General features: G+C 45.6%; 1 protein-coding gene across 1 annotated transcript in view; it reads right to left on the reverse strand.

The window, feature by feature from the left end:
* Positions 1–26,651, reverse strand: part of LOC133557151 (laminin subunit gamma-3-like) — a 182,285-nt gene that overhangs the window by 85,234 nt on the left and 70,400 nt on the right. The window contains exon 8 of the mRNA XM_061907396.1: positions 15,885–16,077. Coding sequence (XP_061763380.1) covers positions 15,885–16,077 — 193 coding nt within the window. The remainder of the gene's footprint in view (positions 1–15,884; positions 16,078–26,651) is intronic.

Below are 26,651 nucleotides of genomic sequence, written 5' to 3' on the forward strand. Positions count from 1 at the left end.
TTCACAAGTGCTATTTTTAACATGCAGTGGGACCTTCAAGGATGGAGTTTTTTTTCTTTTGGAAGATGTATGCCTCTGAAGTCAAACTAAACTTCGGAGTTACAGCAGAAAGATGTGCATACAGTGGAAGCTCGATTCACGAAAGAATCGTGGTACGAACCTTTTGATTTACAAATCACAGACCAGAGGACAACATGCGTGGGTGCACAAACGTTTCCTTCACCCATTTTGGGCGGTGTAGCATTGTGCTACTTTGTATAAAGGTCACCGATTATGCAAAACCAACTTTTCTGACCAATTGGTACCTGTTTTTGTGTATTTGGGATCTGCAAAAATGCCGTAAATGTGAAAGAAAACCGCAAAGTTTGTCAGGCTTGCCCCTGACAGTTTGGTTGTGTTTTAGTTTTTCCTCTGTGTGTGTGTGTCGTATTTCCTGTCTTTAGTTCCTGTCAGCACTCTTATTTTGGTTCAGTTTCCTGTTTGTCTCCCTGAGTGCTGTATCCCCTCAGTTGCGGCTGATTGGCACCTGGCCACACCTGGTGTCAATCAGCCCGTACCTATTTAGACCTGTTTTCTCCTCCAGTCAGAGCTGGATTATTTTAGTGCCGTGTCATGTCAATGTAATTTCTACTTGTCGTTTCTACTGGTCGTGTCATTGCAGCGTAGCGGTAAGCTATATTCGGTAGCTGTTTGTAGCTTACTGTCTTTTGTTCCCTGCTTCAAGTTTGTTTGTTCATAGCCAAGTTTGTTATCCGCTCCGTGCGCGCCTTTTGTTGGTACCCTTTTGTTTGTTGTTGTTCTAGTATTTTAATTTACATCATGTTTTCCTACTCAATGCCTGCCTCCTTCTCTGCATCTTGGGGATCGTCAACAACAAACTTTGACAGGGATATTTATAAAACAATCTTGCCTTTCTTCATACTTCCTCCTAACGAGCCTTTTGTGTCATTTGTCCCAAGTGTGACATCAGCGGATATCTCCATATATGGTATGATTGAACCCAAAAGTGCTTTGCGCGAGTCCGCCACTCTAGTCCAGGCTGTAGTCAATAAACTCCTTCTTTTTCCCCTTTCCTCTTGTTGTGGGGCAGACTGGCTCGTGCATGCACATGCATCCTCCGCTGTTGCCATTTAGAGTGTCCGTACTGATATCGGTAGGTCGTGAGTTAAAACCACGGCCGAGTCATACCAAAGACTATAAAAATGGGAGCCATTACCTTCCTGATTGGCACTCAGCATCAAGGGTTGGAATTGGGGGTTAAATCACCAGAAATTATTCCCGGGCGCGTCAACTGCTGCTGCCCACTGCTCCCCTCACCTCCCAGTAATTATATCAATAATTATAATAATGTGCGGTTGTGGATGGATGGATAGATGATAGAAAAATGGATGGATGGATGGATAAATACATAGATGTGTCGGATGACAATGAGAAACCTTGGAGAGGACCGCAGAGGTGGGTGACCTCCCCGCCCTCTAGGGGAGACCGGTGCAATGGACGTCGAGTGGGTCTAGCATAATATTGGGAAAGTCCAGTCCATAGTGCATCTGACATAATAGTGAGAGTCCAGTCCATAGTGCATCTGACATAATAGTGAGAGTCCAGTCCATAGTGCATCTGACATAATAGTGAGAGAGTCCAGTCCATAGTGGAATTAACATAATAGTGAGAGTGTCCAGTCCATAGTGGATCTAACATAATAGTGAGAGAGTCCAATCCATAGTGGATTTGACAAAATAGTGAGAGTCCAGTCCGTAGTGGATCTGATATAATAGTGGGAAAGTCCAGTCCATAGTGGATCGAACATAATAGTGAGAGTCCAGTCCATAGTGGAATTAACATAATAGTGAGAGAGTCCAGTCCATAGTGGATATAACATAATAGTGAGCGAGTCCAATCCATAGTGGATTTGACATAATAGTGAGAGTCCAGTCCATAGTGGATCTGATATAATAGTGGGAAAGTCCAGTCCATAGTGGATCGAACATAATAGTGAGAGTCCAGTCCATAGTGGATCTAACATGATTGTGAGAGTCCAGTCCATAGTGGATCTAACATAATAGTATGAGAGTCCAGTCCATAGTGGATCTAACATAATAGTATGAGAGTCCAGTCCAAAGTGGATCTAACATAATAGTGAGAGTCCAGTCCATAGTGGATCTAACATAATAGTATGAGAGTCGAGTCCATAATGGATCTAACATAATAGTATGAGAGTCCAGTCCAAAGTGGATCCAACATAATAGTGAGAGTCCAGTCCATAGTGGATCTAACATAATAGTGAGAGTCCAGTCCATAGTGGATCTAACATAATTGTGAGAGTCCAGTCCATAGTTGATCTTACATAATAGTGTGAGAGTCCAGTCCATAGTGGATCTAACATAATAGTATGAGAGTCGAGTCCATAATGGATCTAACATAATAGTATGAGAGTCCAGTCCAAAGTGGATCCAACATAATAGTGAGAGTCCAGTCCATAGTGGATCTGACATAATAGTGAGAGTCCAGTCCATAGTGGATCTAACATAATTGTGAGAGTCCAGTCCATAGTTGATCTTACATAATAGTGTGAGAGTCCAGTCCATAGTGGATCTACCTTTGACTAAAATCCCTTTTAACCTATTTTCCCATGTGAAGGGTAACACGTTTTCAATCCACAATGTCGCCATCTCTCAGAAAAATACAAATAACAGGAGTCTTTTTGAACGGATACTTAATGCATTCTTCATTTATGAAGGTCAGCAACTTCTCTGGTCCTTAACTTGCATCTTAAAATAATCAAATCTCGGGCATCAATTTTATCATCGTTAAGCCTGCTTTATTTCCAGCTGTGTAAACTGTGTGTGTGTGTGTGTGTGTGTGCGCGCTAATAGAAGAGAGGAAATTTCAAAGTGGGCCTCAAAGCCGTGGTAATGAGCTGGTCAGACGGAGATAAGCAGAGTGCGCATGAAAGTGAAAACAAACTCGCCGCCGTGCTTCCCTCCACGGAGCGCCATTGTCCCGTTTAATCAGCGCGGGCCGGCCTCGCTGTGATTAAGTCCTCTACGCCGAGTACGAGGGATCGCCGCCCCAAAAAAGATGAAGAAGACCATCAAGACCCGGGCGGAAAAAACACAGGTTTAAGGATGAGGTACTAAGTGCGTTGTATCTAGTCTCAGACCATCACGCTCCGGTTTGGATCGCCTGTTCAAGCAAGAACCCAATTGGTTTTGATTGATGGATGTCATAGAAGAGTGGTTTTCAACCTTTTCTGAGACTAGGCACATTTTTGTCAGAAAAAGGTGAAGCTAAGAGTTGGGTGAATCGCTAAGATGAGAGATAAAATAGAAAGCTAAATTGAGGACTAAAATGAAAGCTAATCTGAGATCTGAAATAATATTTTAGGTGAAAGTTAAGCGAATAACTAAGATAATAGCTCATCTAAGAGCTAAGGTAAAAGCTAAGCTAATAGCTAAGCGAAGCGCTAAAATTAGAGTTTAAATAAAAGCTAAAATAAAAGCTCAATTCAGACCTAAGATAAAAGCTACTCTATGAGCTCAGTTAAAAGATAATTGACGAGCTAAATAAAAGCTAAGGTAGGATTTGACCTCAGAAAAAGTTTAAGCTAAGAGCTGGACGAAGCGCTAAGTTGAGAGATAAGATAGAAAGGTAAATTGGGGGCTAAAATAAAAGCTAATCTGCGATCTGAAATAATATTTTAGGTAAAAGTTAAGCAAAGAACTAAGATAAGAGCTCATGTAAAATCTAAGGTAATAGCTAAGCAACGCGCTAAGATTAAAGCTTAAATAAAAGCTAAGATAAGAGCTCAATTCAGACCTAAGCTAAAAGCTACTTTATGAGCTCAGTTAAAAGATAATTGAAGAGCTAGACTAAAAGCTAAGGTAAGATTTGATCTCAGAATAAGTTTAAGCTAAGAGCTGGACGAAGCGCTAAATTGAGAGATAAAATAGAAAGCTAAATTGAGGGCTAAAATAAAAGCTAATCTGAGATCTGAAGTAATATTTTAGGTCAAAGTTAAGCAAAGAACTAAGATAAGGGCTCATCTAAGAGCTAAGCCAAAAGCTCAGGTAAAAGCTAAGCTAATAGCTAAGCGAAGCACTAAGATTTGAGCTTGAATAAAAGCTAAGATCTCAATTCAGACCTAAGCTAAAAGCTACTTTATGAGCTCAGTTAAAAGATAATTGAAGAGCTAGACTAAAAGCTAAGGTAAGATTTGATCTCAGAAAAAGTTTAAGCTAAGAGCTGGACGACGCGCTAAATTGAGAGATAAAATAGAAAGCTAAATTGAGGGCTAAAATAAAAGCTAATCTGAGATCTGAGGTAATATTTTAGGTAAAAGTTAAGCAAAGAACTAAGATAAGAGCTCATGTAAAAGCTAAGGTAATAGCTAAGCGAAGCGCTAAGATTAGAGCTTAAATAAAAGCTAAGATAAGCGCTCAACTCAGACCTAAGCTAAAAGCTACTCTATTAGCTCAGTTAAAAGATAATTGAAGAGCTAAACTAAAAGCAAAGGTAAGATTTGATCTCAGAAAAAGGTTAAGCTAAGAGCTGGACGAAGCGTTAAGTTGAGAGATAAGATAGACAGTTAAATTGAGGGCTAAAATAAAAGCTAATCTGAGATCTTAAATAATATTTTACGTAAAAGTTAAGCAAAGAACTAAGATAAGAGCTCTTGTAAGAGCTAAGCTAAAAGCTCAGGTAAAAGCTAAGCTAATAGCTAAGCGAAGCGCTAAGATTTGAGCTTAGATAAAAGCTAAGATAAGAGCGCAATTCAGACCTAAACTAAAAGCTACTCTATGAGCTCAGTTAAAAGATAATTGACGAGCTAAACTAAAAGCTAAGGTAAGATTTGATCTCAGAAAAAGGTGAAGCTAAGAGCTGGACGAAGCGCTAAATTGAGAGATAAGATAGAAAGCTAAATTGAGGGATAAAATAAAAGCTAATCTGAGATCTGAAATGATATTGAACTAAGATAAGGGCTCATCTAAGAGCTAAGCTAAAAGCTCAGGTAAAAGCTAAGCTAAGAGGTAAGCGAAGCGCTAAGATTTGACCCTAAATAAAAGTTGAGATAAGAGCTCAATTCAAACCTAAGCTAAAAGCTACTCTATGAGCTCGGTTAAAAGATAATTGAAGAGCAAAACTAAAAGCTAAGGTAGGATTTGATCCCAGAAAAACTTTAAGCTAAGAGCTGGATGAAGCGCTAAGTTGAGAGATAAGTTGGACAGTTAAATTGAGGGCTAAAATAAAAGCTAATCTGAGATCTGAAATAATATTTTCGGTAAAAGTTAAGCAAAGAACTAAGATAAGAGCTCATGTAAGAGCTAATCCGAAAGCTCATGTAAAAGCTAAGCTAATAGCTAAGCGAAGCGCTAAGATTTGAGCTTAAATAAAAGCTAAGATAAGAGCTCAATTCAGACCTAAGCTAAAAGCTACTCTATGAGCTCAGTTAAAAGATAATTGAAGAGCTAAACTAAAAGCTAAGGTAAAATTTGATCTCAGAAAAAGTTTATGCTAAGAGCTGGACGAAGCGCTAAATTAAGAGAAGGCTAAAAGCTAATTTAGGGGCTAAGATACATTTTCACGCTAAGAGCTAAGCTAGAACTTATACTAAAAGCGCAGGTAAAAGGTAAGCTAAGGGATAAGCTAAAAGATCAGTTAAAAGTTAAGTAGAGAGCTCAAGTTAGAGCTAAAATAAGATTTGAGCAAAAAAAAAAATTCAAGATAAGAGCTGGACTAAGCGCTAAATTAGGAGAAAGCTAAACAGCTAAATTAAGGGCTAAGATAAATCTTAAACTAAGAGTTAAGATAATTTTTGAGCTAAGAAAAAGGTGAAGCTAAGAGCTGGACAAAGCGCTATATTAAGAGAAATATAAAAGCTAAATTAAGGGCTAAAAAAAATGTAAAACTAAGAGCTTAACTTCATGATAATCTGAGATCTGAAATAATATTACAGGTCAAAGTTAAGCAAATAACTAAGATAAGTACTCATCTAAGAACTAAGAGCTAAGCTAAAAGCTAATCTGAGGACTGAAATAATATTTTAGGTAAAAGTTAAGCAAAGAACTAAGATAAGAGCTCATCTAAGAGCAAAGCTCAGGTAAAGGCTAAGCGAAGCGCTAAGATTTGAGCGCAGATAAAAGCTAAGATAAGAGCTGAATTCAGACCTAAGCTAAAAGCGACTCTAAGAGCTCAGTTAAAAGATAAGTGAAGCGCTAAACTAAAAGCTAAGGTAAGATTTGATCTCAGATAAGGTAAACCTGAGAGTTGGACGGAACGCTAAGAGAACGCTAAAAGCTAAGTTAGGGGCATGGATAAATGTTTAGCTAAGAGCTAAATTAAAAACTCAAGTAAAAATTAAGATAAGAGATGAGCGAAGAGCTCAGTTAAAAGTTAAGTAAAGACCTAAACTAAAAGCTACGGTAAGATTAGATCTCAGATAAGGTTAACCTAAGAGTTGGACAAAGTGCTAAGTTAAGAGAACGCTAAAGCTAAGTTAGGGGCTTGGATAAATGTTTAGCTAAGAGCTAAGCTAAAAATTCAAGTAAAAGTTAAGATAAGAGATGAGCGAAGAGCTCAGTTAAAAGTTAAGTAAAGACCTAAACTTAGAGCTAAGATACGATTTAAGGTCAGAAAAAAGTGAAGCTAAGAACTGAACGAAGCGCCAAGTTAAGAGAAAGCTAAAAGCTAAGTTTAGGGCTAAGATAAAAGTTAAACTAAGAGCTAAAATAAGATTTGAGCTCAGAAAATGGTTAAGCTAAGAGCTGGACAAAGCTAAGATAAATGTTAAACTACAAGCCAAACTTCAAGATAATCCGAGATTTGAAATAATATTTCAGGTCAAAGTTAAGCGAAGAACTAAGATAAGAGCTCATCTAAGAGCTAAGCTCAGGTAAAGGCTGAGCCAAGCGCTAAGATTTGAGTTCAGATAAAAGCTAAGATGAGAGCTAAATTCCGAGCTAAGCTAAAAGCCAAACAAAGAGCTCAGGAACAAGCTGTGGTTGGAATATGTCGGCCTCTTCCAAAGACATGTTTTAAGAAGCAGCCGGATGTTTGCCCAGACAGACGACATCTACGCTACGTGACTCAATCACCCACCTGGCCCCGGTCCAACATGACCCAGTCAAGTACCATGTGGCATTTCTAAACGGTGGACCGTGGTCGCCGGCTGACCGGCTGATTACTCGCGGCGTGATTGCGGGGACAAAACATGAAGCCAGCGACGTCGCGGTGGACGCCCGCTTATAGAAAAGCAATCATCCCTCCTTCTTATCTTTCCTCCCCGTTTCTCGTCCTCAATCTATTCCTCCTCCGTCTGATGGCGGACTGAGCGCGCCGGCACTTAATGCCTTAACATGTTTACCCGCCGCAAATTCAAGCGGCGTCAGTCACGCCGTCGTGGTGCGTTGTTTACTGATGCCTCAACCAGGACCGGCTCAATTCCTTCCGTCCTACGCCGCCTCTGACTGACAGATGGCCTCTCGATAAGGATTCGGTATGGCGGCTCCGGTTGACACGATTTTGACGGACGGTCGCCGGAGGAGGTAGTGTAGAAGACCGTGCGAGACGTCTAATGAGACCTGCAGACAACGTCTTAGCCTGAGAACCGAGCAGGGTGTCGGACCCGGTTTTTACTTCCTACCAGAGTCAACCATTGATATATAGAACAGTCATTCTCAAGACCATGTGGTTTAATGTGTTGACGGCGAGACACAGCTGGCAGGTGATTAGATTTCCCATGTGGTACGAGTTCATCCTCACGATTTTCCCGGGAGACTCCCAAATTCCAGTGCCCCTCCCGAGAATCTCCCGGGGCCACCATTCTCCCGAATTTCTCCCGATTTCCACCCGGGAAATAATATTGGGGGCAGGCCTTAAAGGCACTACCTTTACCGTCCTCTCTCACCTGAAAAGGAGACTATTATATAGGTCTCCGTTATCCATATGTTGATCTATAACCCATAAAGTAGGCAGGCACGGAGCTATTTCTCAGCGCGTGTTTACTCCGGCCCGTAATACACGGACATACAACATCCGGATTCCCATCATGCATTGCTTCAAAACTACGGCGAGTAGTAATGTCCAAAAAACGTAACAGAGACGAAGCAGAAGAGACATGGTGACGACGAGTAAGAAGAAGATGCACGCTTGCAAGTTCCAAAATGATTGGAAAAAAATAATTTCATTTCATTCAGGACAGCTCGAAGGGGAAGAGGGTGTGCTTCAAAACTACGGCAAGTAGTAATGTCCAAAAAAACATAACAGAGACCAAGCAGAAGAACGAAGAAGAGAAATGGCGACGACGAGTAAGAAGAAGATGCACGCTTGCAAGTTCCAAAATGATTTGAAAAAAATAATTTCATTTCATTCAGGACAGCTCGAAGGGGAAGGGGTGTGCTTCAAAACTACGGCAAGTAGTAATGTCCAAAAATACGTAACAGAGACGAAGCAGAAGAACGAAGAAGAGAAATGGCGACGACGAATAAGAAGAAGATGCATGCTTGCAAGTTCCAAAATGATTGGAAAAAAATAATTTAATTTCATTCAGGACAGCTCGAAGGGGAAGCGGTGTGCTTCAAAACTACGGCAAGTAGTAATGTCCAAAAAAACGCAACAGAGACCAAGCAGAAGAACGAAGAAGAGAAATGGCGACGACGAGTAAGAAGAAGATGTACGCTTGCAAGTTCCAAAATGATTGGAAAAAAATAATTTCATTTCATTCAGGACAGCTCGAAGGGGAAGGGGTGTGCTTCAAAACTACGGCAAGTAGTGATGTCCAAAAAAACGTAACAGAGACGAAGCAGAAGAACGAAGAAGAGAAATGGCGACGACGAATAAGAAGAAGATGCATGCTTGCAAGTTCCAAAATGATTGGAAAAAAATAATTTAATTTCATTCAGGACAGCTCGAAGGGGAAGGGGTGTGCTTCAAAACTACGGCAAGTAGTAATGTCCAAAAAAACGTAACAGAGACGAAGCAGAAGAACGTTGAAGAGAAATGGCGAAGACGAGTAGGAAGAAGATGTATGCTTGCAAGTTCCAAAATGATTGGAAAAAAATTAAAAATTTTTTTTATAGGAAAATACTTGAAAATATATACATCCTCCACCGCCCCCATCTCCTGAATTTGCATGTCTATAAGGCACGCCCCCAATGTTTTTGACCGGTAGGAAATCTGGAGGAATTCGGGTGAATGGTCTATAAGGCACGCCCCCAATGTTTTTGCCCGGTAGGAAATCTGGAGGAATTCGGGTGAATGGTCTATAAGGCACGCCCCCAATGTTTTTGACCGGTAGGAAATCTGGAGGAATTCGGGTGAATGGTCTATAAGGCACGCCCCCAATGTTTTTGCCCGGTAGGAAATCTGGAGGAATTCGGGTGAATGGTCTATAAGGCACGCCCCCAATGTTTTTGCTCAGTAGGAAATCTGGAGGAATTCGGGTGAATGGTCTATAAGGCACGCCCCCAATGTTTTTGCCCGGTAGGAAATCTGGAGGAATTCGGGTGAATGGTCTATAAGGCACGCCCCCAATGTTTTTGCCCGGTAGGAAATCTGGAGGAATTCGTGTGAATGGTCTATAAGGCACGCCCCCAATGTTTTTGCCCGGTAGGAAATCTGGAGGAATTCGGGTGAATGGTCTACAAGGCACGCCCCCAATCTTTTTGCCCGGTAGGAAATCTGGAGGAATTCGGGTTAATGGTCTATAAGGAACGCCCCCAATGTTTTTGCCCGGTAGGAAATCTGGAGGAATTCGGGTGAATGGTCTATAAGGCACGCCCCCAATCTTTTTGCCCGGTAGGAAATCTGGAGGAATTCGGGTGAATGGTCTATAAGGAACGCCCCCAATTTTTTTGCCCGGTAGGAAATCTGGAGGAATTCGGGTGAATGGTCTATAAGGCACGCTCCCAATGTTTTTGCCCGGTAGGAAATCTGGAGGAATTAGGGTGAATGGTCTATAAGGAACGCCCCCAATGTTTTTGCCCGGTAGGAAATCTGGAGGAATTCGGGTGAATGGTCTATAAGGAACGCCCCCAATGTTTTTGCCCGGTAGGAAATCTGGAGGAATTCGGGTGAATGGTCTATAAGGCACGCCCCCAATGTTTTTGACCGGTAGGAAATCTGGAGGAATTCGGGTGAATGGTCTATAAGGCACGCCCCCAATGTTTTTGCCCGGTAGGAAATCTGGAGGAATTCGGGTGAATGGTCTATAAGGCACGCCCACAATGTTTATGCCCGGTAGGAAATCTGGAGGAATTCGGGTGAATGGTCTATAAGGCACGCCCCCAATGTTTTTGCCCGGTAGGAAATCTGGAGGAATTCGGGTGAATGGTCTATAAGGCACGCCCACAATGTTTTTGCCCGGTAGGAAATCTGGAGGAATTCGGGTGAATGGTCTATAAGGCACGCCCCCAATGTTTTTGCCCGGTAGGAAATCTGGAGGAATTCGGGTGAATGGTCTATAAGGCAGGCCCCCAATGTTTTTGCCCGGTAGGAAATCTGGAGGAATTCGGGTGAATGGTCTATAAGGCACGCCCCCAATGTTTTTGCTCCGTAGGAAATCTGGAGGAATTGGGGTGAATGGTCTATAAGGCACGCCCCCAATGTTTTTGCCCGGTAGGAAATCTGGAGGAATTCGGGTGAATGGTCTATAAGGCACGCCCCCAATGTTTTTGCCCGGTAGGAAATCTGGAGGAATTCGTGTGAATGTTCTATAAGGCACGCCCCCAATGTTTTTGCCCGGTAGGAAATCTGGAGGAATTCGGGTGAATGGTCTATAAGGCACGCCCCCAATGTTTTTGCCCGGTAGGAAATCTGGAGGAATTCGGGTGAATGGTCTATAAGGCACCCCCCCAATGTTTTTGCCCGGTAGGAAATCTGGAGGAATTCGGGTGAATGGTCTACAAGGCACGCCCCCAATCTTTTTGCCCGGTAGGAAATCTGGAGGAATTTGGGTGAATGGTCTATAAGGAACGCCCCCAATGTTTTTGCCCGGTAGGAAATCTGGAGGAATTCGGGTGAATGGTCTATAAGGCACGCCCCCAATCTTTTTGCCCGGTAGGAAATCTGGAGGAATTCAGGTGAATGGTCTATAAGGCACGCCCCCAATGTTTTTGCCCGGTAGGAAATCTGGAGGAATTCGGGTAAATGGTCTATAAGGCACGCCCACAATGTTTATGCCCGGTAGGAAATCTGGAGGAATTCGGGTGAATGGTCTATAAGGCACGCCCCCAATGTTTTTGCCCGGTAGGAAATCTGGAGGAATTCGGGTGAATGGTCTATAAGGCACGCCCACAATGTTTTTGCCCGGTAGGAAATCTGGAGGAATTCGGGTGAATGGTCTATAAGGCACGCCCCCAATGTTTTTGCCCGGTAGGAAATCTGGAGGAATTCGGGTGAATGGTCTATAAGGCACGCCCCCAATGTTTTTGCCCGGTAGGAAATCTGGAGGAATTCGGGTGAATGGTCTATAAGGCACGCCCCTAATGTTTTTGCTCCGTAGGAAATCTGGAGGAATTGGGGTGAATGGTCTATAAGGCACGCCCCCAATGTTTTTGCCCGGTAGGAAATCTGGAGGAATTCGGGTGAATGGTCTATAAGGCACGCCCCCAATGTTTTTGCCCGGTAGGAAATCTGGAGGAATTCGGGTGAATGGTCTACAAGGCACGCCCCCAATCTTTTTGCCCGGTAGGAAATCTGGAGGAATTCGGGTGAATGGTCTATAAGGAACGCCCCCAATGTTTTTGCCCGGTAGGAAATCTGGAGGAATTCGGGTGAATGGTCTATAAGGCACGCCCCCAATCTTTTTGCCCGGTAGGAAATCTGGAGGAATTCGGGTGAATGGTCTATAAGGAACGCCCCCAATTTTTTTGCCCGGTAGGAAATCTGGAGGAATTCGGGTGAATGGTCTATAAGGCACGCTCCCAATGTTTTTGCCCGGTAGGAAATCTGGAGGAATTAGGGTGAATGGTCTATAAGGAACGCCCCCAATGTTTTTGCCCGGTAGGAAATCTGGAGGAATTCGGGTGAATGGTCTATAAGGAACGCCCCCAATGTTTTTGCCCGGTAGGAAATCTGGAGGAATTCGGGTGAATGGTCTATAAGGCACGCCCCCAATGTTTTTGACCGGTAGGAAATCTGGAGGAATTCGGGTGAATGGTCTATAAGGCACGCCCCCAATGTTTTTGCCCGGTAGGAAATCTGGAGGAATTCGGGTGAATGGTCTATAAGGCACGCCCACAATGTTTATGCCCGGTAGGAAATCTGGAGGAATTCGGGTGAATGGTCTATAAGGCACGCCCCCAATGTTTTTGCCCGGTAGGAAATCTGGAGGAATTCGGGTGAATGGTCTATAAGGCACGCCCACAATGTTTTTGCCCGGTAGGAAATCTGGAGGAATTCGGGTGAATGGTCTATAAGGCACGCCCCCAATGTTTTTGCCCGGTAGGAAATCTGGAGGAATTCGGGTGAATGGTCTATAAGGCAGGCCCCCAATGTTTTTGCCCGGTAGGAAATCTGGAGGAATTCGGGTGAATGGTCTATAAGGCACGCCCCCAATGTTTTTGCTCCGTAGGAAATCTGGAGGAATTGGGGTGAATGGTCTATAAGGCACGCCCCCAATGTTTTTGCCCGGTAGGAAATCTGGAGGAATTCGGGTGAATGGTCTATAAGGCACGCCCCCAATGTTTTTGCCCGGTAGGAAATCTGGAGGAATTCGTGTGAATGTTCTATAAGGCACGCCCCCAATGTTTTTGCCCGGTAGGAAATCTGGAGGAATTGGGGTGAATGGTCTATAAGGCACGCCCCCAATGTTTTTGCCCGGTAGGAAATCTGGAGGAATTCGGGTGAATGGTCTATAAGGCACGCCCCCAATGTTTTTGCCCGGTAGGAAATCTGGAGGAATTCGTGTGAATGGTCTATAAGGCACGCCCCCAATGTTTTTGCCCGGTAGGAAATCTGGAGGAATTCGGGTGAATGGTCTACAAGGCACGCCCCCAATGTTTTTGCCCGGTAGGAAATCTGGAGGAATTCGGGTGAATGGTCTACAAGGCACGCCCCCAATCTTTTTGCCCGGTAGGAAATCTGGAGGAATTTGGGTGAATGGTCTATAAGGAACGCCCCCAATGTTTTTGCCCGGTAGGAAATCTGGAGGAATTCGGGTGAATGGTCTATAAGGCACGCCCCCAATCTTTTTGCCCGGTAGGAAATCTGGAGGAATTCAGGTGAATGGTCTATAAGGCACGCCCCCAATGTTTTTGCCCGGTAGGAAATCTGGAGGAATTCGGGTGAATGGTCTATAAGGCACGCCCACAATGTTTATGCCCGGTAGGAAATCTGGAGGAATTCGGGTGAATGGTCTATAAGGCACGCCCCCAATGTTTTTGCCCGGTAGGAAATCTGGAGGAATTCGGGTGAATGGTCTATAAGGCACGCCCACAATGTTTTTGCCCGGTAGGAAATCTGGAGGAATTCGGGTGAATGGTCTATAAGGCACGCCCCTAATGTTTTTGCTCCGTAGGAAATCTGGAGGAATTGGGGTGAATGGTCTATAAGGCACGCCCCCAATGTTTTTGCCCGGTAGGAAATCTGGAGGAATTCGGGTGAATGGTCTATAAGGCACGCCCCCAATGTTTTTGCCCGGTAGGAAATCTGGAGGAATTCGTGTGAATGGTCTATAAGGCACGCCCCCAATGTTTTTGCCCGGTAGGAAATCTGGAGGAATTCGGGTGAATGGTCTACAAGGCACGCCCCCAATGTTTTTGCCCGGTAGGAAATCTGGAGGAATTCGGGTGAATGGTCTACAAGGCACGCCCCCAATCTTTTTGCCCGGTAGGAAATCTGGAGGAATTTGGGTGAATGGTCTATAAGGAACGCCCCCAATGTTTTTGCCCGGTAGGAAATCTGGAGGAATTCGGGTGAATGGTCTATAAGGCACGCCCCCAATCTTTTTGCCCGGTAGGAAATCTGGAGGAATTCAGGTGAATGGTCTATAAGGCACGCCCCCAATGTTTTTGCCCGGTAGGAAATCTGGAGGAATTCGGGTGAATGGTCTATAAGGCACGCCCACAATGTTTATGCCCGGTAGGAAATCTGGAGGAATTCGGGTGAATGGTCTATAAGGCACGCCCCCAATGTTTTTGCCCGGTAGGAAATCTGGAGGAATTCGGGTGAATGGTCTATAAGGCACGCCCACAATGTTTTTGCCCGGTAGGAAATCTGGAGGAATTCGGGTGAATGGTCTATAAGGCACGCCCCTAATGTTTTTGCTCCGTAGGAAATCTGGAGGAATTGGGGTGAATGGTCTATAAGGCACGCCCCCAATGTTTTTGCCCGGTAGGAAATCTGGAGGAATTCGGGTGAATGGTCTATAAGGCACGCCCCCAATGTTTTTGCCCGGTAGGAAATCTGGAGGAATTCGTGTGAATGGTCTATAAGGCACGCCCCCAATGTTTTTGCCCGGTAGGAAATCTGGAGGAATTCGGGTGAATGGTCTACAAGGCACGCCCCCAATCTTTTTGCCCGGTAGGAAATCTGGAGGAATTCGGGTGAATGGTCTATAAGGAACGCCCCCAATGTTTTTGCCCGGTAGGAAATCTGGAGGAATTCGGGTGAATGGTCTATAAGGCACGCCCCCAATCTTTTTGCCCGGTAGGAAATCTGGAGGAATTCGGGTGAATGGTCTATAAGGCACGCCCCCAATGTTTTTGCCCGGTAGGAAATCTGGAGGAATTCGGATGAATGGTCTATAAGGCACGCCCCCAATGTTTTTGCCCGGTTGGAAATCGGGAAGATATTCGGGTTAATGGTTGCCCCGGGAGATTTTTGGGAGGGGCACTGAAATTCGGGAGTCTCCTGGGAAAATCGAGAGGGTTGGCTAGTTTGAACTCGTACCACCTGGTCAATCTAATCCCCCGTCAGCTGTGTCTCGCCGTCAGCACTGCAACGCCTACCCACTTACCCACCTGCTCCCAGTGCCACACCCACACTGGTTTAAATGTAACTTAGATATTGGGTTTCTGTGTAAAGCGCTTTGATTCACTAGAGAAAAGCGCTATATAATTATTTATTTTTTTCTACCTTCAAGGTACTCAAAGCGCTTTGACTTTATTTCCCTATTCACCCATTCACACACAAATTCACACATGCAAGGCCCGAACCAACACCCATCGAGGGCAAGGGTGAAGTGTCTTGGACGTGACTAGGTCGGTGGAAGGCGGGGATCGGACCAGGAACCCCTCACGTCGGTGGCACTCCATACAGTTCACACTGACTATGTGATAGGTCATGTATCATTCATCCGTTAGGCTCGAAATCGTCATCGGCGTTCCTCTTCCCTGTATCACGTCAGCACATAGTTGGACCTCTCGGCTCGACCCACTCTGTTTTTTTTTAGCGTCCAGGCGTGCAGAGACTGGCGAGGACAGACTCTAATGAAAATGAAGCATGAATTTTTGCATGCATTGCACCTGGCGGTGAGCAGGTCATCCTTCCCAATTCTCATCCGCCACTTTCCCGCAGCCTAATGGCGGGTTGACCTTTTCGCTATATGCGCAAATTCATATTCTCCCCTCACTGGCATCGGGCTCGATTTGCAACGGCTCATATTCTATCCATATTTGCCACTCACCGTCGGGCTAAGGTTGCATCATTTGAGCGGATTATTGGCTTTCTTCACGTATTTTTTTGGGTTTTTTTTGTCCCTGATTCTTTGGCATTCCCAGCACGGTTTTGTTTGGACCAGGCCATCTGTTGAATCCCGAAGATGCGGAAATGAAATAAAAATGCGATGCGCCCGCGGGACCGGCCAGGGTTCATCGGAGGAGCGTGCAGGAGAACATAAAACACACGGGGTGTGGGAATATTGGAAGGACAAAGAACGCCGGTCATACCTGACCACGAAGGAGCAGCTTGGCGGGAGCGAGCCCTCGTGCACCGCCCCGGGTGAAAGGTCGGCGGCGAGCGCGATTCCGCCGCCCTCCAACCGCAAGGTGAGGCCGTCGGGAAGCAGCCGTCGGGTCTCGGAGGTGAAGGTGATGGAGAGGAGCTGGCCGTAGCTGTGGACTTGACCACCCAGGAACTTGTCTGGTGGAGACAGGTGACGCGGAAATTTCTTAAAGTCGATCCTTTAGTGACAAATAGCTTCAAAATGTTTTATTAAAGTAACAAACAAATAATAACAAGCTTTGCAAAGCGAGACCAAAACCAGAACGACACATCCGTTCGTTCCAGCTTGTTTTAACTCGTTTAGATTATGTCATGACAATTATACATTCTTAGAAGTCCACCCTCCATGCTCATTAACATACAGTACCCTAATGAAAGAATGAATGCCCAAGGTCCTGTGAAGGGGAGAGGGTGTCGTTTGCCCAGAAGGTAGGGGGAGGGTCACTAAGGAAAGGGGACCAATTTAGCCCAGAGGGGGGTCAGGAATAGATGACACATATGCCCGGTCAACTAGAGTCCACATGTCACATCAAAGACACAGGAGAGAGAGCTTGATCAGATTAGAGGTCTCCTGCAGAGCAGTGGTCCCCAACCTTTTTGTATCCGCGGACCGTTCAAAGCTTAATAATTTGTCCCGCGGCCCGCGGAAGGGGTGGGGGGGATGGGGTGATCCTTTTTTTTTTTCTTTGTCATGAAAAATCGAGGTTTTTGTGGTTGGTGCACTAATTGTAAGTGTATACTGTGTTTTTTATGTTGATTTAATTAAAAGAAAAAAAAAAAAAATAAATATATATATATATATATATATATATATTTTTTTTTTTCTAAAGTAAAAATTAATAAAAAAATATTCTGCGGCCCGGTGGTTGGGGACCACTGCTGCAGAGCGTCACATTCCTAAGCCTAATAAAGAACTTTTGGCGACCCGTTCAAAGATCATCATCAATTAAAACAAGTACAAGTCATTTTGCTATCACACAGGTACGGTGTTTAGTACGGGGAAATAATTCTGCGCGTGGTACAGGTCCAGACAAAAAAGGTTGTCTAAACCCCCTGGAAAACATGGGCAATGTTTAAGGCAGGGGTCTCAAACACAGACGTTATTTTGCGGCCCCCACCTTAATGTGAAAATTTAAAGGCCAACTGAAATGAGATTTTTTTTATTTAAACGGGGATTGCAGGTCAATTCTATGTGTCATACTTGATCATTTCGCGATATTGCCATATTTTTGCGGAAAGGATTTAGTAAAGAACTTTTGGTGCTGATAAAAAAGCCTTGCCTGTACCGGAAGTAGCAGACGATGTGCGCGTGACGTCACGGGCTGTGGAGCTCCTCACATCTGAACATTGTTTACAATCATGGCCACCAGCAGCGAGAGCGATTCGGACCGAGAAAGCGACGATTTCCCCATTAATTTGAGCGAGGATGAAAGATTCGTGGATGAGGAAAGTGAGAGTGAAGAACTAGAAGAAAAAAAAAAAGACTACAGTGGGAGCTATTCAGATATAATTAGACATATTTTCTAGGATAATTCTGGAAATGCACTTATCTGCTTTTTGTGTTTCTAGTGTTTTAGTGAGATTATATGGTCGCACCTGTACAGCCTGAAGGTCGGCCCTGCACCTTTCTTCAGCACCAGTCGACGGGTGGTGGCGATGCCCATCTCTGCCCTTCGCAAGGGACCCTCTTCGAAACACGATCTTTTGAAATGATCGCTGCATAATACACTGTGTTTTGTAAGTGTGCTCTGTTCCATAGTAAAGCTTCACCGTCATCTTTCGGGAATGTGAACAATGAAACACCGGCTGTGTTTGTGTTGCTAAAGGCGGCCGCAATACACCGTTTCCCACCTACAGCTTTCTTCTTTGACGTCTCCATTATTCATTGAACAAATTGCAAAAGATTCAGCAACACAGATGTCCATAATACTGTGGAATTATGCGATGAAAAGAGACGACTTATAGCTGTGAACGGTGCTGGAACAAGATGTCCTCTACAATGCTTGACGTCACGCGCACTCGTCATCATACCGCCACGTTTTAGCATGATACTTCCGCGCGAAATTTAAAATTGCAATTTAGTAAACTAAACCGGCCGTATTGGCATGTGTTGCAATGTTAAGATTTCATCATTGATATATAAACTATCAGACTGCGTGGTCGGTAGTAGCGGCTTTCAATAGGCCTTTAATGTTAGTGCGGCCCGCGAGTTTTATATGGCGCTTGACAGCGTTGTGTGCGGAGCAGAAGGAATCTACCAGTCACGGTGTGGTAATGGCTCTCGAGGGCCGAACATTATCGTCACTTGCGTGATGCAAGCAGAGAAACGTTTTGCCGCTTTTCCACTAGACCCGCACGCGCTCTTCTTCCCTCCCTCGCTTGCCCGCCTGCTCGCCCGTGTGTCTCTTTCTGGCTTCCTCCCCTGGCGCCGCTGTCAACACTCCGGGCCGGGGAGACTAGTGGTCCGGTAGCTTCCGAAGCACTCCGCCGAAGGCCCGAGCGACAATACAAATGCGGTCCTCTCCAAGATTTCTCATAGTCATCATTGTCCCTGTCACCGACGTCCCACTGGGGTGAGTTTTCCTTCCCCTTATGTGGGCTCTACCGAGGATGTCATTGTGGTTTATGTTGTGATTTGTGCAGCCCTTTGAGACACTGGTGATTTAGGGCTATATAAATAAACATTGATTGAGTGATTGATTCACTTCACTTCACTCCTCTGGCTGCTTGCCCGGACACGCCCCCGCTCACGCTGCGCGCAGCAGGCCCACTTAGTAACAAGCCTGCACACAATCGGCAATCTGCACACCTGGTGCCGATGAGGGCGAGCTGGATAAGGGACCAGTGTATCCAAGGATCCAGGCGGGAACTTAGCTGCCTCTTTGTGTGCCGTGAGCCTGATGCGCTCTCACTGTAGTTGTTTTCCCCTCCGTCCGTGTTGCTCTACCGCAGTGTCTTCCCGAGTCTTCCCCCTTCGAGATCGTCCGTTGTTTCCCCTGTGTTTTGGACTGCCTTCCTCGATTCCTGACCCTCGCCTGAACACGGATCTAGCCTCTTCTCTTCTGCCCTGGATGATCATCTACCTGCCCCTCGGACTGCCTTGTTCCTTCATTCTCGACAACACTTGGTAACACACACACGTCAGGTAATCTCCACACATAGTCACACACATACGCTCTTGGGTTTGACACACTCCATTTCCTTCGTTTATATTATTATTGTTTGATTATTATATATTTGGTTAATATATAACAATAAATCTATAGAGCTACATCGTCCGCTGGTGTCTGATTCGTCACCTCCCCTCTGAAGTAACCATACTCTACAATGCAAAGCCAAAGCAATTTATCAATAACACCCAGAAACACCGCTGGCTTCGCTGGGCCCGAGCTCATCTAAGATGGACTGATGCAAAGTGGAAAAGTGTTCTGTGGTCTGATGAGTCCACATTTCCAATTGTTAGTCAAAACTGTGGATGTTGTGTCCTCTGGAACAAGGAGAAAAAGAACCATTCAGATTGTTCTAGGCGCAAAGTTTAAAAGCCAGCATCTGTGATGGTATGGGCATGTTTTAGTATGCAATTACACATCTGTGAAGGCACCATTAATGCTGAAAGGTACATCCTCCAAAAATGCATTAAATGAAATTCAAGTTTGATTAAAAAAAGTAAAAACAAAATGCTGCTCTACCCAATTGAAGTGTGTTTAAAAGAGAGCTCTCGATAAGGAAGGCGTTGGACAACATTGAAGCATGAGGGGGAGAACAGGAAGCGGGAACTTGAAAAGCGAGACTGGTTCTGCTCCTGATTATGAGTCTTTTTTTTTTTTTTTTTTTTTTACAAATGTATGCAGCGTCTGGCGGCGTAGGAGGATCACTTTAATTTGTCGGGCACTTGTTCCAAAAAAAAAAAACAACAAGTTCAAATAAACACGGAGACGCTGCCGGGGGGGAGTGACTTAAGAGGATGTGGGATTCAAGGGAGGGGGCAAAAATGCATTTATAAATGACCTATAAATGATTCAGCCATGCGTTTACAACATGCGCCATTCATAATGGATCGTCATTTACACGCCCGCTAACGATAACTGCTAAATGATTTAAGCCTGACTAATCCCGGCGTTTCTATCTTTGCTAATAATGATGCCATCTTGGCACTTACAGAGAAATACAGAGCAGCGTGTTAAAACGTCTAGAAAAATGCCATGAAAACACACGCAACTGAGAATGTTGTGTTAAGGCTTATAGCACACACGCGAACCCTTAAAAACAGGCGCATGGGAGAAACAAGGCTAGTTTTATGCAACAAAACGGAAGTTAGCCAGGCTAGCAAGGAGATAGCCAGGCTAACAGGAAGTTAGTCACGTTAACAGGAAGATATCCCGGCAAGCAAGACGTTAGCCAGGCAAACAGGAAGTTAGCCAGGCTAAGAGGGAGTTAGCCAGGCAAGCAGCGAGTTAGCCAGGCGAGCAAGAAGTTAGTCAGGTGAGCAGGAAGTTGGCCAGGCTAACAGAAAGTTAGCCAGGCTAAGGAAGTTAGCCAGGCGAGCAGGGAGTTGGCCAGGCTAACAGGAAGTTGGCCAGGCTAACAGGAAGTTAGCGAGGCTAGCAGAAATTCCGCCAGGCTAGCAGAAATTCAGCCAGGCTAAGGAAGTTAGCCAGGCTTGCAGGAAGTTAGCCAGGCTTGCAGTAAGTTAGCAATGCTAACAAGAAGTTACCCAGGTGAGCAGGAAGTTAGCCAGGCTAGCAGGAATTTAGCTAGGGTTAGGAATTTAGCCAGGCAAGCAAGAATTTAGCCAGGCGAGCAGGAAGTTAGCCAGGCAAGCAGGAAGTTGGCCAGAGTAACAGGAAGTTGGCCAGGCTAACAGGAGGTTGACTAGGTTAACAGGAAGTTAGCCAAGCCAACAGGAAGTTGTCGAGGTTAACAGGAAGTTAGCCAAGCTAACAGGAAGTTGGCCGGGTTAACAGGAATTTAGCCAGGCTTAAGAAGTTAGCCAGGTTAACAGAAAATTATTCATGCGACCAGGAAGTTAGTTTGCAAAACAGGAAGTTAGCCAGATGAGCAGGAAGTTGGCCTGGCTAACAGGAAGTTAGCCAGGCAAGGAGAAAGGTAGCCAGGCAAGCAGGAAGTTAGCCTGCCAAGCAGGAAGTTAGTTTAGCAAGCAGAAAGCTAGCCAGGCTATGGAAGTTAGTTAGGCGAGCACAAGTTAGCCAGGCTAGCAGGAATTTAGGCAGGCGAGCAGGAAATTAGCCAGCAGGCAACACGTTAGCCAGGCTAAATATTTTAGCCAGACCAGCATGGAGTTAGTCAGGCAAGCAGGAAGTTAGCCATTTTTGCAGCAAGTTAGCCAGGTGAGCAGGAAGTTAGCCAGGCGAGCAGGAAGTTAGCCAGGCTAAAGAATTTAGCCAGGTGAGCATGGAGTTCAGAAGTTACCAAGGTGAGCAGGAAGTTAGTCAGGCTAAATAATTTAGCTAGGCGAGCAGGAAGATGGTCAGGCTGACAGGAAGTTAGCCAAGCTAGTAGGAAGTTAGCCAGGCTAAAAAATTCAGCCAGGCGAGCAGGAAGTTACTCAGGTGAGAAAGAAGTTAGCCAGATGAGCAGGATGTTAGCCAGGCAAGCAGGAAGTTAGTCAGGTGACCATGGAGTTAGTCAAACAAGCAGGAAGTTAGCATGGAAAGCAAGAAGTTAGTCAGGTGAGCAAGAAGTTTATCATGCGAGCAGGAATTTACCCAGGCGAGCAGAAAGTTACCCAGGCGAGCATAAAGTTAGCCAGACGAGCAGAAAGTTAGTCAGGCTAGCAGGAAGTTAGCCAGGCGAGCAGGAAGTTGGCCAGACTAAGGAGGTTAGCCAGGCTAGCAGGAATTTAGTCAGGCGAGCAGGAAGTTACCCAAGCGAGCAAGAAGTTAGCTAGGGGAGCAGGAATTTGGCCAGGCTAGCAGGAATTTATCTAGGGTAAGGAATTTAGCCAGGCAAGCAAGAATTTAGCCAGGCGAGCAGGAAGTTAGTCAGGCAAGCAGGAAGTTGGCCAGGTTAACAGGAAATTATTCAGGCGAGCAGGAAGTTAGTTTGCCGAGCAGGAAGTTAGTTTGTCAAACAGGAAGTTAGCCAGATGAGCAGGAAGTTGGCCAGGCTAACAGGAAGTTAGCCAGGCGAGCAGAGAGATAGCCAGGCGAGCAGGAAGTTAGCCAGGCAAGCAGGAAGTTAGTTTGGCAAGCAGAAAGCTAGCCAGGCTATGGAAGTTAGCCGGGCAAGCACATGTTAGCCAGGCGATCAGGATCTTGGCCAGGCTAGCAGGAATTTATCTAGGGTAAGGAATTTAGCCAGGCAAGCAAGAATTTAGCCAGGCGAGCAGGAAGTTAGTCAGGCAAGCAGGAAGTTGGCCAGGTTAACAGGAAATTATTCAGGCGAGCAGGAAGTTAGTTTGCCGAGCAGGAAGTTAGTTTGTCAAACAGGAAGTTAGCCAGATGAGCAGGAAGTTGGCCAGGCTAACAGGAAGTTAGCCAGGCGAGCAGAGAGATAGCCGGGCGAGCAGGAAGTTAGCCAGGCAAGCAGGAAGTTAGTTTGGCAAGCAGAAAGCTAGCCAGGCTATGGAAGTTAGCCGGGCAAGCACATGTTAGCCAGGCGAGCAGGAACTTGGCCAGGCTCAGGAAGTTAGCCAGGCTAGCAGGAATTTAGTCAGGCAAGCAGGAAGTTAGCCATTTTTGCAGCAAGTTAGCCAGGTGAGCAGGAAGTTGGCCAGGTGAGCATCAAGTTAGCCAGGTGAGCAGGAAGTTAGCCATTTTCGCAGCAAGTTAGCCAGGTGAGCAGGAAGTTAGCCAGGTGAGCAGGAAGTTAGCCAGGTGAGCAGGAAGTTGGCCAGGCTAGCAGGAAGATAGCCAGGTGAGCAGGAAGTTAGCCAGGCGAGCAGGAAGTTAGCCAGGCTAAAGAATTTAGCCAGGTGAGCAGGAAGTTAGTCAGGTGAGCATGGAGTTAGTCAGACAAGCAGGAAGTTACCTAGGTGAGCAGGAAGTTAGCCAGGCTAAATAATTTCGCCAGGCGAGCAGGAAGTTTGTCAGGCGAGCAGGAAGTCGGCCAGGCTGACAGGAAGTTAGCCAAGCTATTAGGAAGTTAGCCAGGCTAAAGAATTCAGTCAGGCGAGCAGGAAGTTACTCAGGTGAGAAAGAAGTTAGCCAGGTGAGCAGGAAACTAGCCATGCGAGCAGGAAGTTAGCCTGGAAAGCAATAAGTTAACCTGGAAAGCAAAAAGTTAGTCAGGTGAGCATAAAGTTAGTCAGTTCTACCAGGAAGTTAGCCAGGCAAGCAGGAAGTTGGCCAGGCGAGCAGGAAGTTAGCCAGGCTAAGGAAGTTAACCAGGCTAGCAGGAATTTAGCCAGGCGAGCAGGGAGTTAGTCAGGTAAGCAGGAAGTTGGCCAGGTTAAGAGGAAGTTGGCCAGGCTAAGGAAGTTAGCCAGGTGAGCAGCAAGTTAGCCATTTGAGCAGGAAGATAGCCAGCCTAGCAGGAAGTTAGCCAGGCTAAGGAAGTTAGCCAGGCGAGCAGCAAGTTAGCCATTTGAGCAGGAAGCTAGCCAGCCTAGCAGGAATTTATCCAGCCTAGCAGGAAGTTAGTCTGGCAAGCAGGAAGTTAGCCAGGCGAGTATGAAGTTGGCCAGGCTAAGGAAGTTAGCTTGGCTAGCAAGAAGTTACCCAAGCGAGCAGGAAGTTAGTTTTCCAAGCAGGAAGTTAGACAGTTGAGCAGGAAGTTAGGCAGGCTAGCAGGAAGTTAGCCAGGCTAACAGGAATTTAGCCAGGCTTAGGAAGTTGGCCAGGTTAACAGGAAATTATCCAGGCAAACAGGAAGTTAGTCAGATGAGCAGGAAGTTGGCCAGGCTAACAGGAAATTAGCCAGGCTAATGAAGTTAGCCAGGCTATTGAAGTTAGCCAGACTAAGGAAGTTAGCCAGGCTAATGAAGTTAGCCAGGCTAAGGAAGTTAGCCAGGCTAAGGAAGTTAGCCAGGCTAGCAGGAAGTTGGCCAGGCTAACAGGAAGTAAGTCAGGCTAAGGAAGTTAGCCAGGCTAGCAGGAATTCAGCCAGGCGAGAAAGAAGTTAGCCAGGCTCGCTAGACAGGACCCAAGAAAAAAATAAAATAAAATATTTTGAAGTTTAAAAAAATCAATTTGGAATGTTGGTTAATTCCAAATTGTAAGTTTGGACACCTCCATGATCATACTTGCCAACACTCCTGGATTTTCCAGGAGACTCCCGAAATTCAGCTTCTCTCCCAAAAACCTCCTGGGACAAATTTTCTCCCGAAAATCTCCCGAAATTCAGGCGGAGCTGGAAGCCACGCCCCCTCCAGCAAACCTGAGTGACGTGTCGACAGCCTGTTTTCACGTTCGCTTTCCCACAACAACGTGTCTGCCCAATGACGTTATAACTGTAGAATGATCCAAGGCGAGTTCTTGGTTTCTTATGTGGGTTTATTGTTAGGCAGTTTCATTAACGTCCTCCCAGCGCGGTAACAACACACAACAACAGCAGTCACGTTTTCGCCTACCGTAAAGCAGTTTGTCTGCCGTAAACAGCAATGTCGTGACACTCTTAAAAACAGGACAATACTGCCATCTACTGTACATGCTCATGGTTAAAAAAAAACAAGGATGGACAATTCAACCCTTAACTCAACAATGAGTAAATGAGTGTGTAAATGTGTAAATAAATGAACATTAAAATTAAGTATTTATTTTATATATATATATATGTATATGAAATATTTGACTTGGTGAATCTAGCTGTAAATATACTCCTTCCCTCTTAACCACGCCCCCCAACCACGCCCCCCACCTCCTGAAATCGGAGTCTCAATGTTGGCAAATATGTCCATGATGGATCCACATACCCTCCTCAGGTGCAAGGTCCTCCACGCGAACAAAAGGCCTGCAGGCGTCCACACAGGTGTGTGTGTGTGTGTGTGTGTGTGTGTGTGTGTGTGTGTGTGCGTGTGTGTGGACGTCAAGCAGCACCTCGGATAAAGGCAGCCGGTCGTCATGGCGACCTGCCGGCTCTACGTTTGCATGAGTGTCTCGGCAGTGGTTCTAAACACTAACCCAGCATAAATTGCTCTTTTTTTCACTTCTACTCCTGCACTCCCGACTTCTCCTTTGCTATTTCATCACCTCTTTTTCTTCTTTTGTGCATGTGTGTATGTCCCGGGTGACGAGACCTTCAGACTGAGATTGTAGTTCTCAGTGTCTTTGAAGCTCGGCACAGGCAATTGCGGCGTGAACGCGAGTGACATGTCGCCTAAATCCGCTCCCGCTGCACCCCCGCCGGTCCTCGGCGGAATACCGGAGCGCTCCCCTCCCTCGCTCTCCGCCTTGGGGTTCTTTTTTATTTTTTTTTAATTCAAATTCCGCACTTCTTCCCTGCGAGCTTGGGGTTGGCGACAGATTGCAGCGAGAGGACTGAAGTGTGACTTCCCTGCTCCTCGCTGGAGCAGCTTGCCGGAAACCCCGGCAAGCTGCTCTCTCCAGCGGGCAGTCTGGTGTTTGCACCGCAGGGGAAGGGGGGGCTCGAACCCCAGCCTGTGTCGAGGACCAAGGCTGACATCAACCAGCGTGACCCTGTGTCATCTCTTCGTCTGTGCTGGGAGATCCGTAACGAGCGACGGGGGTTGATGATCAATTCCCCCGATGCATCGCATTCTGAACGTGGGCGGGTCAAACATCGATGGACAAATATCCAAGACGGTTAAATGTGCCATTAATGGGGCAAAAAAGTATTTAGTCAGCCACCGATTGTGCAAGTTCAAACACTTAAAATGATGACGGAGGTCTGTAATTTTCATCATAGGTACACTTCAACTGTGAGAGACAGAATATGAAAAAAAAAATCCAGGAATTTACATTGTGGGAATTTTAACGAATTTATTTGTAAATTAAGGTGGAAAATAAGTATTTGGTCAACCATTCAAAATCTCACGATACATGGCCCCATTCATTCTTTCCTTAACCCGGATCAATCGTCCTGTCCCCTTAGCAGAAAAACAGCCCCAAAGCATGATGTTTCCACCCCCATGCTTTACAGTAGGTGTAGTGTTCTTGGGATGCAACTCAGTATTCTTCTTCCTCCAAACAGGACGAGTTGAGTTTATACCAAAAATGTTCTATTTTGGTTTCATCTGACCACATGACATTCTCCCAATCCTCTGCTGTATCATCCGTGTATCCATTTTGGTATAAAATCAACTCGTGCGGTTTAGCTCGGTTGGTAGAGTGGCCGTGCCAGCAACTTGAGGGTTGCGGGTTCAATTCCCGCTTCTGCCATCCTAGTCACTGCCGTTGTGTCCTTGGGCGAGACACTTTACCCACCTGCTCCCAGTGCCACCCACACTGGTTTGAATGTAACTTAGAATTTGGGTTTCACTATGTAAAGCGTTTTGAGTCACGAGAGAAAAAGCGCTATATAAATATAATTCACTTCACAATATATACCGTAGCTGCGTGTGTCAAATATGGTGGTAGAGGGCGCTAGCGATCCTTCTTGCGACTACTCGGCTGCAGAAGAAGTGACATACCCGGTGTATTATTTATACAGTAACACTTCATGGTGGCAGCGGTGGGATAAAGAGATCACCCACGGAGCAGAACGGGAGGGGGAGTTTCCCGAGGATAATTCTGTGGTCGCCCGCACGTGAGGAGCCGAGTTAACTGGTAGCATCTGTCTAAACTGGACTTTCA

Source organism: Nerophis ophidion, linkage group LG08 (assembly GCF_033978795.1).
Source record: "Nerophis ophidion isolate RoL-2023_Sa linkage group LG08, RoL_Noph_v1.0, whole genome shotgun sequence".
Taxonomy (NCBI): domain Eukaryota; kingdom Metazoa; phylum Chordata; class Actinopteri; order Syngnathiformes; family Syngnathidae; genus Nerophis; species Nerophis ophidion.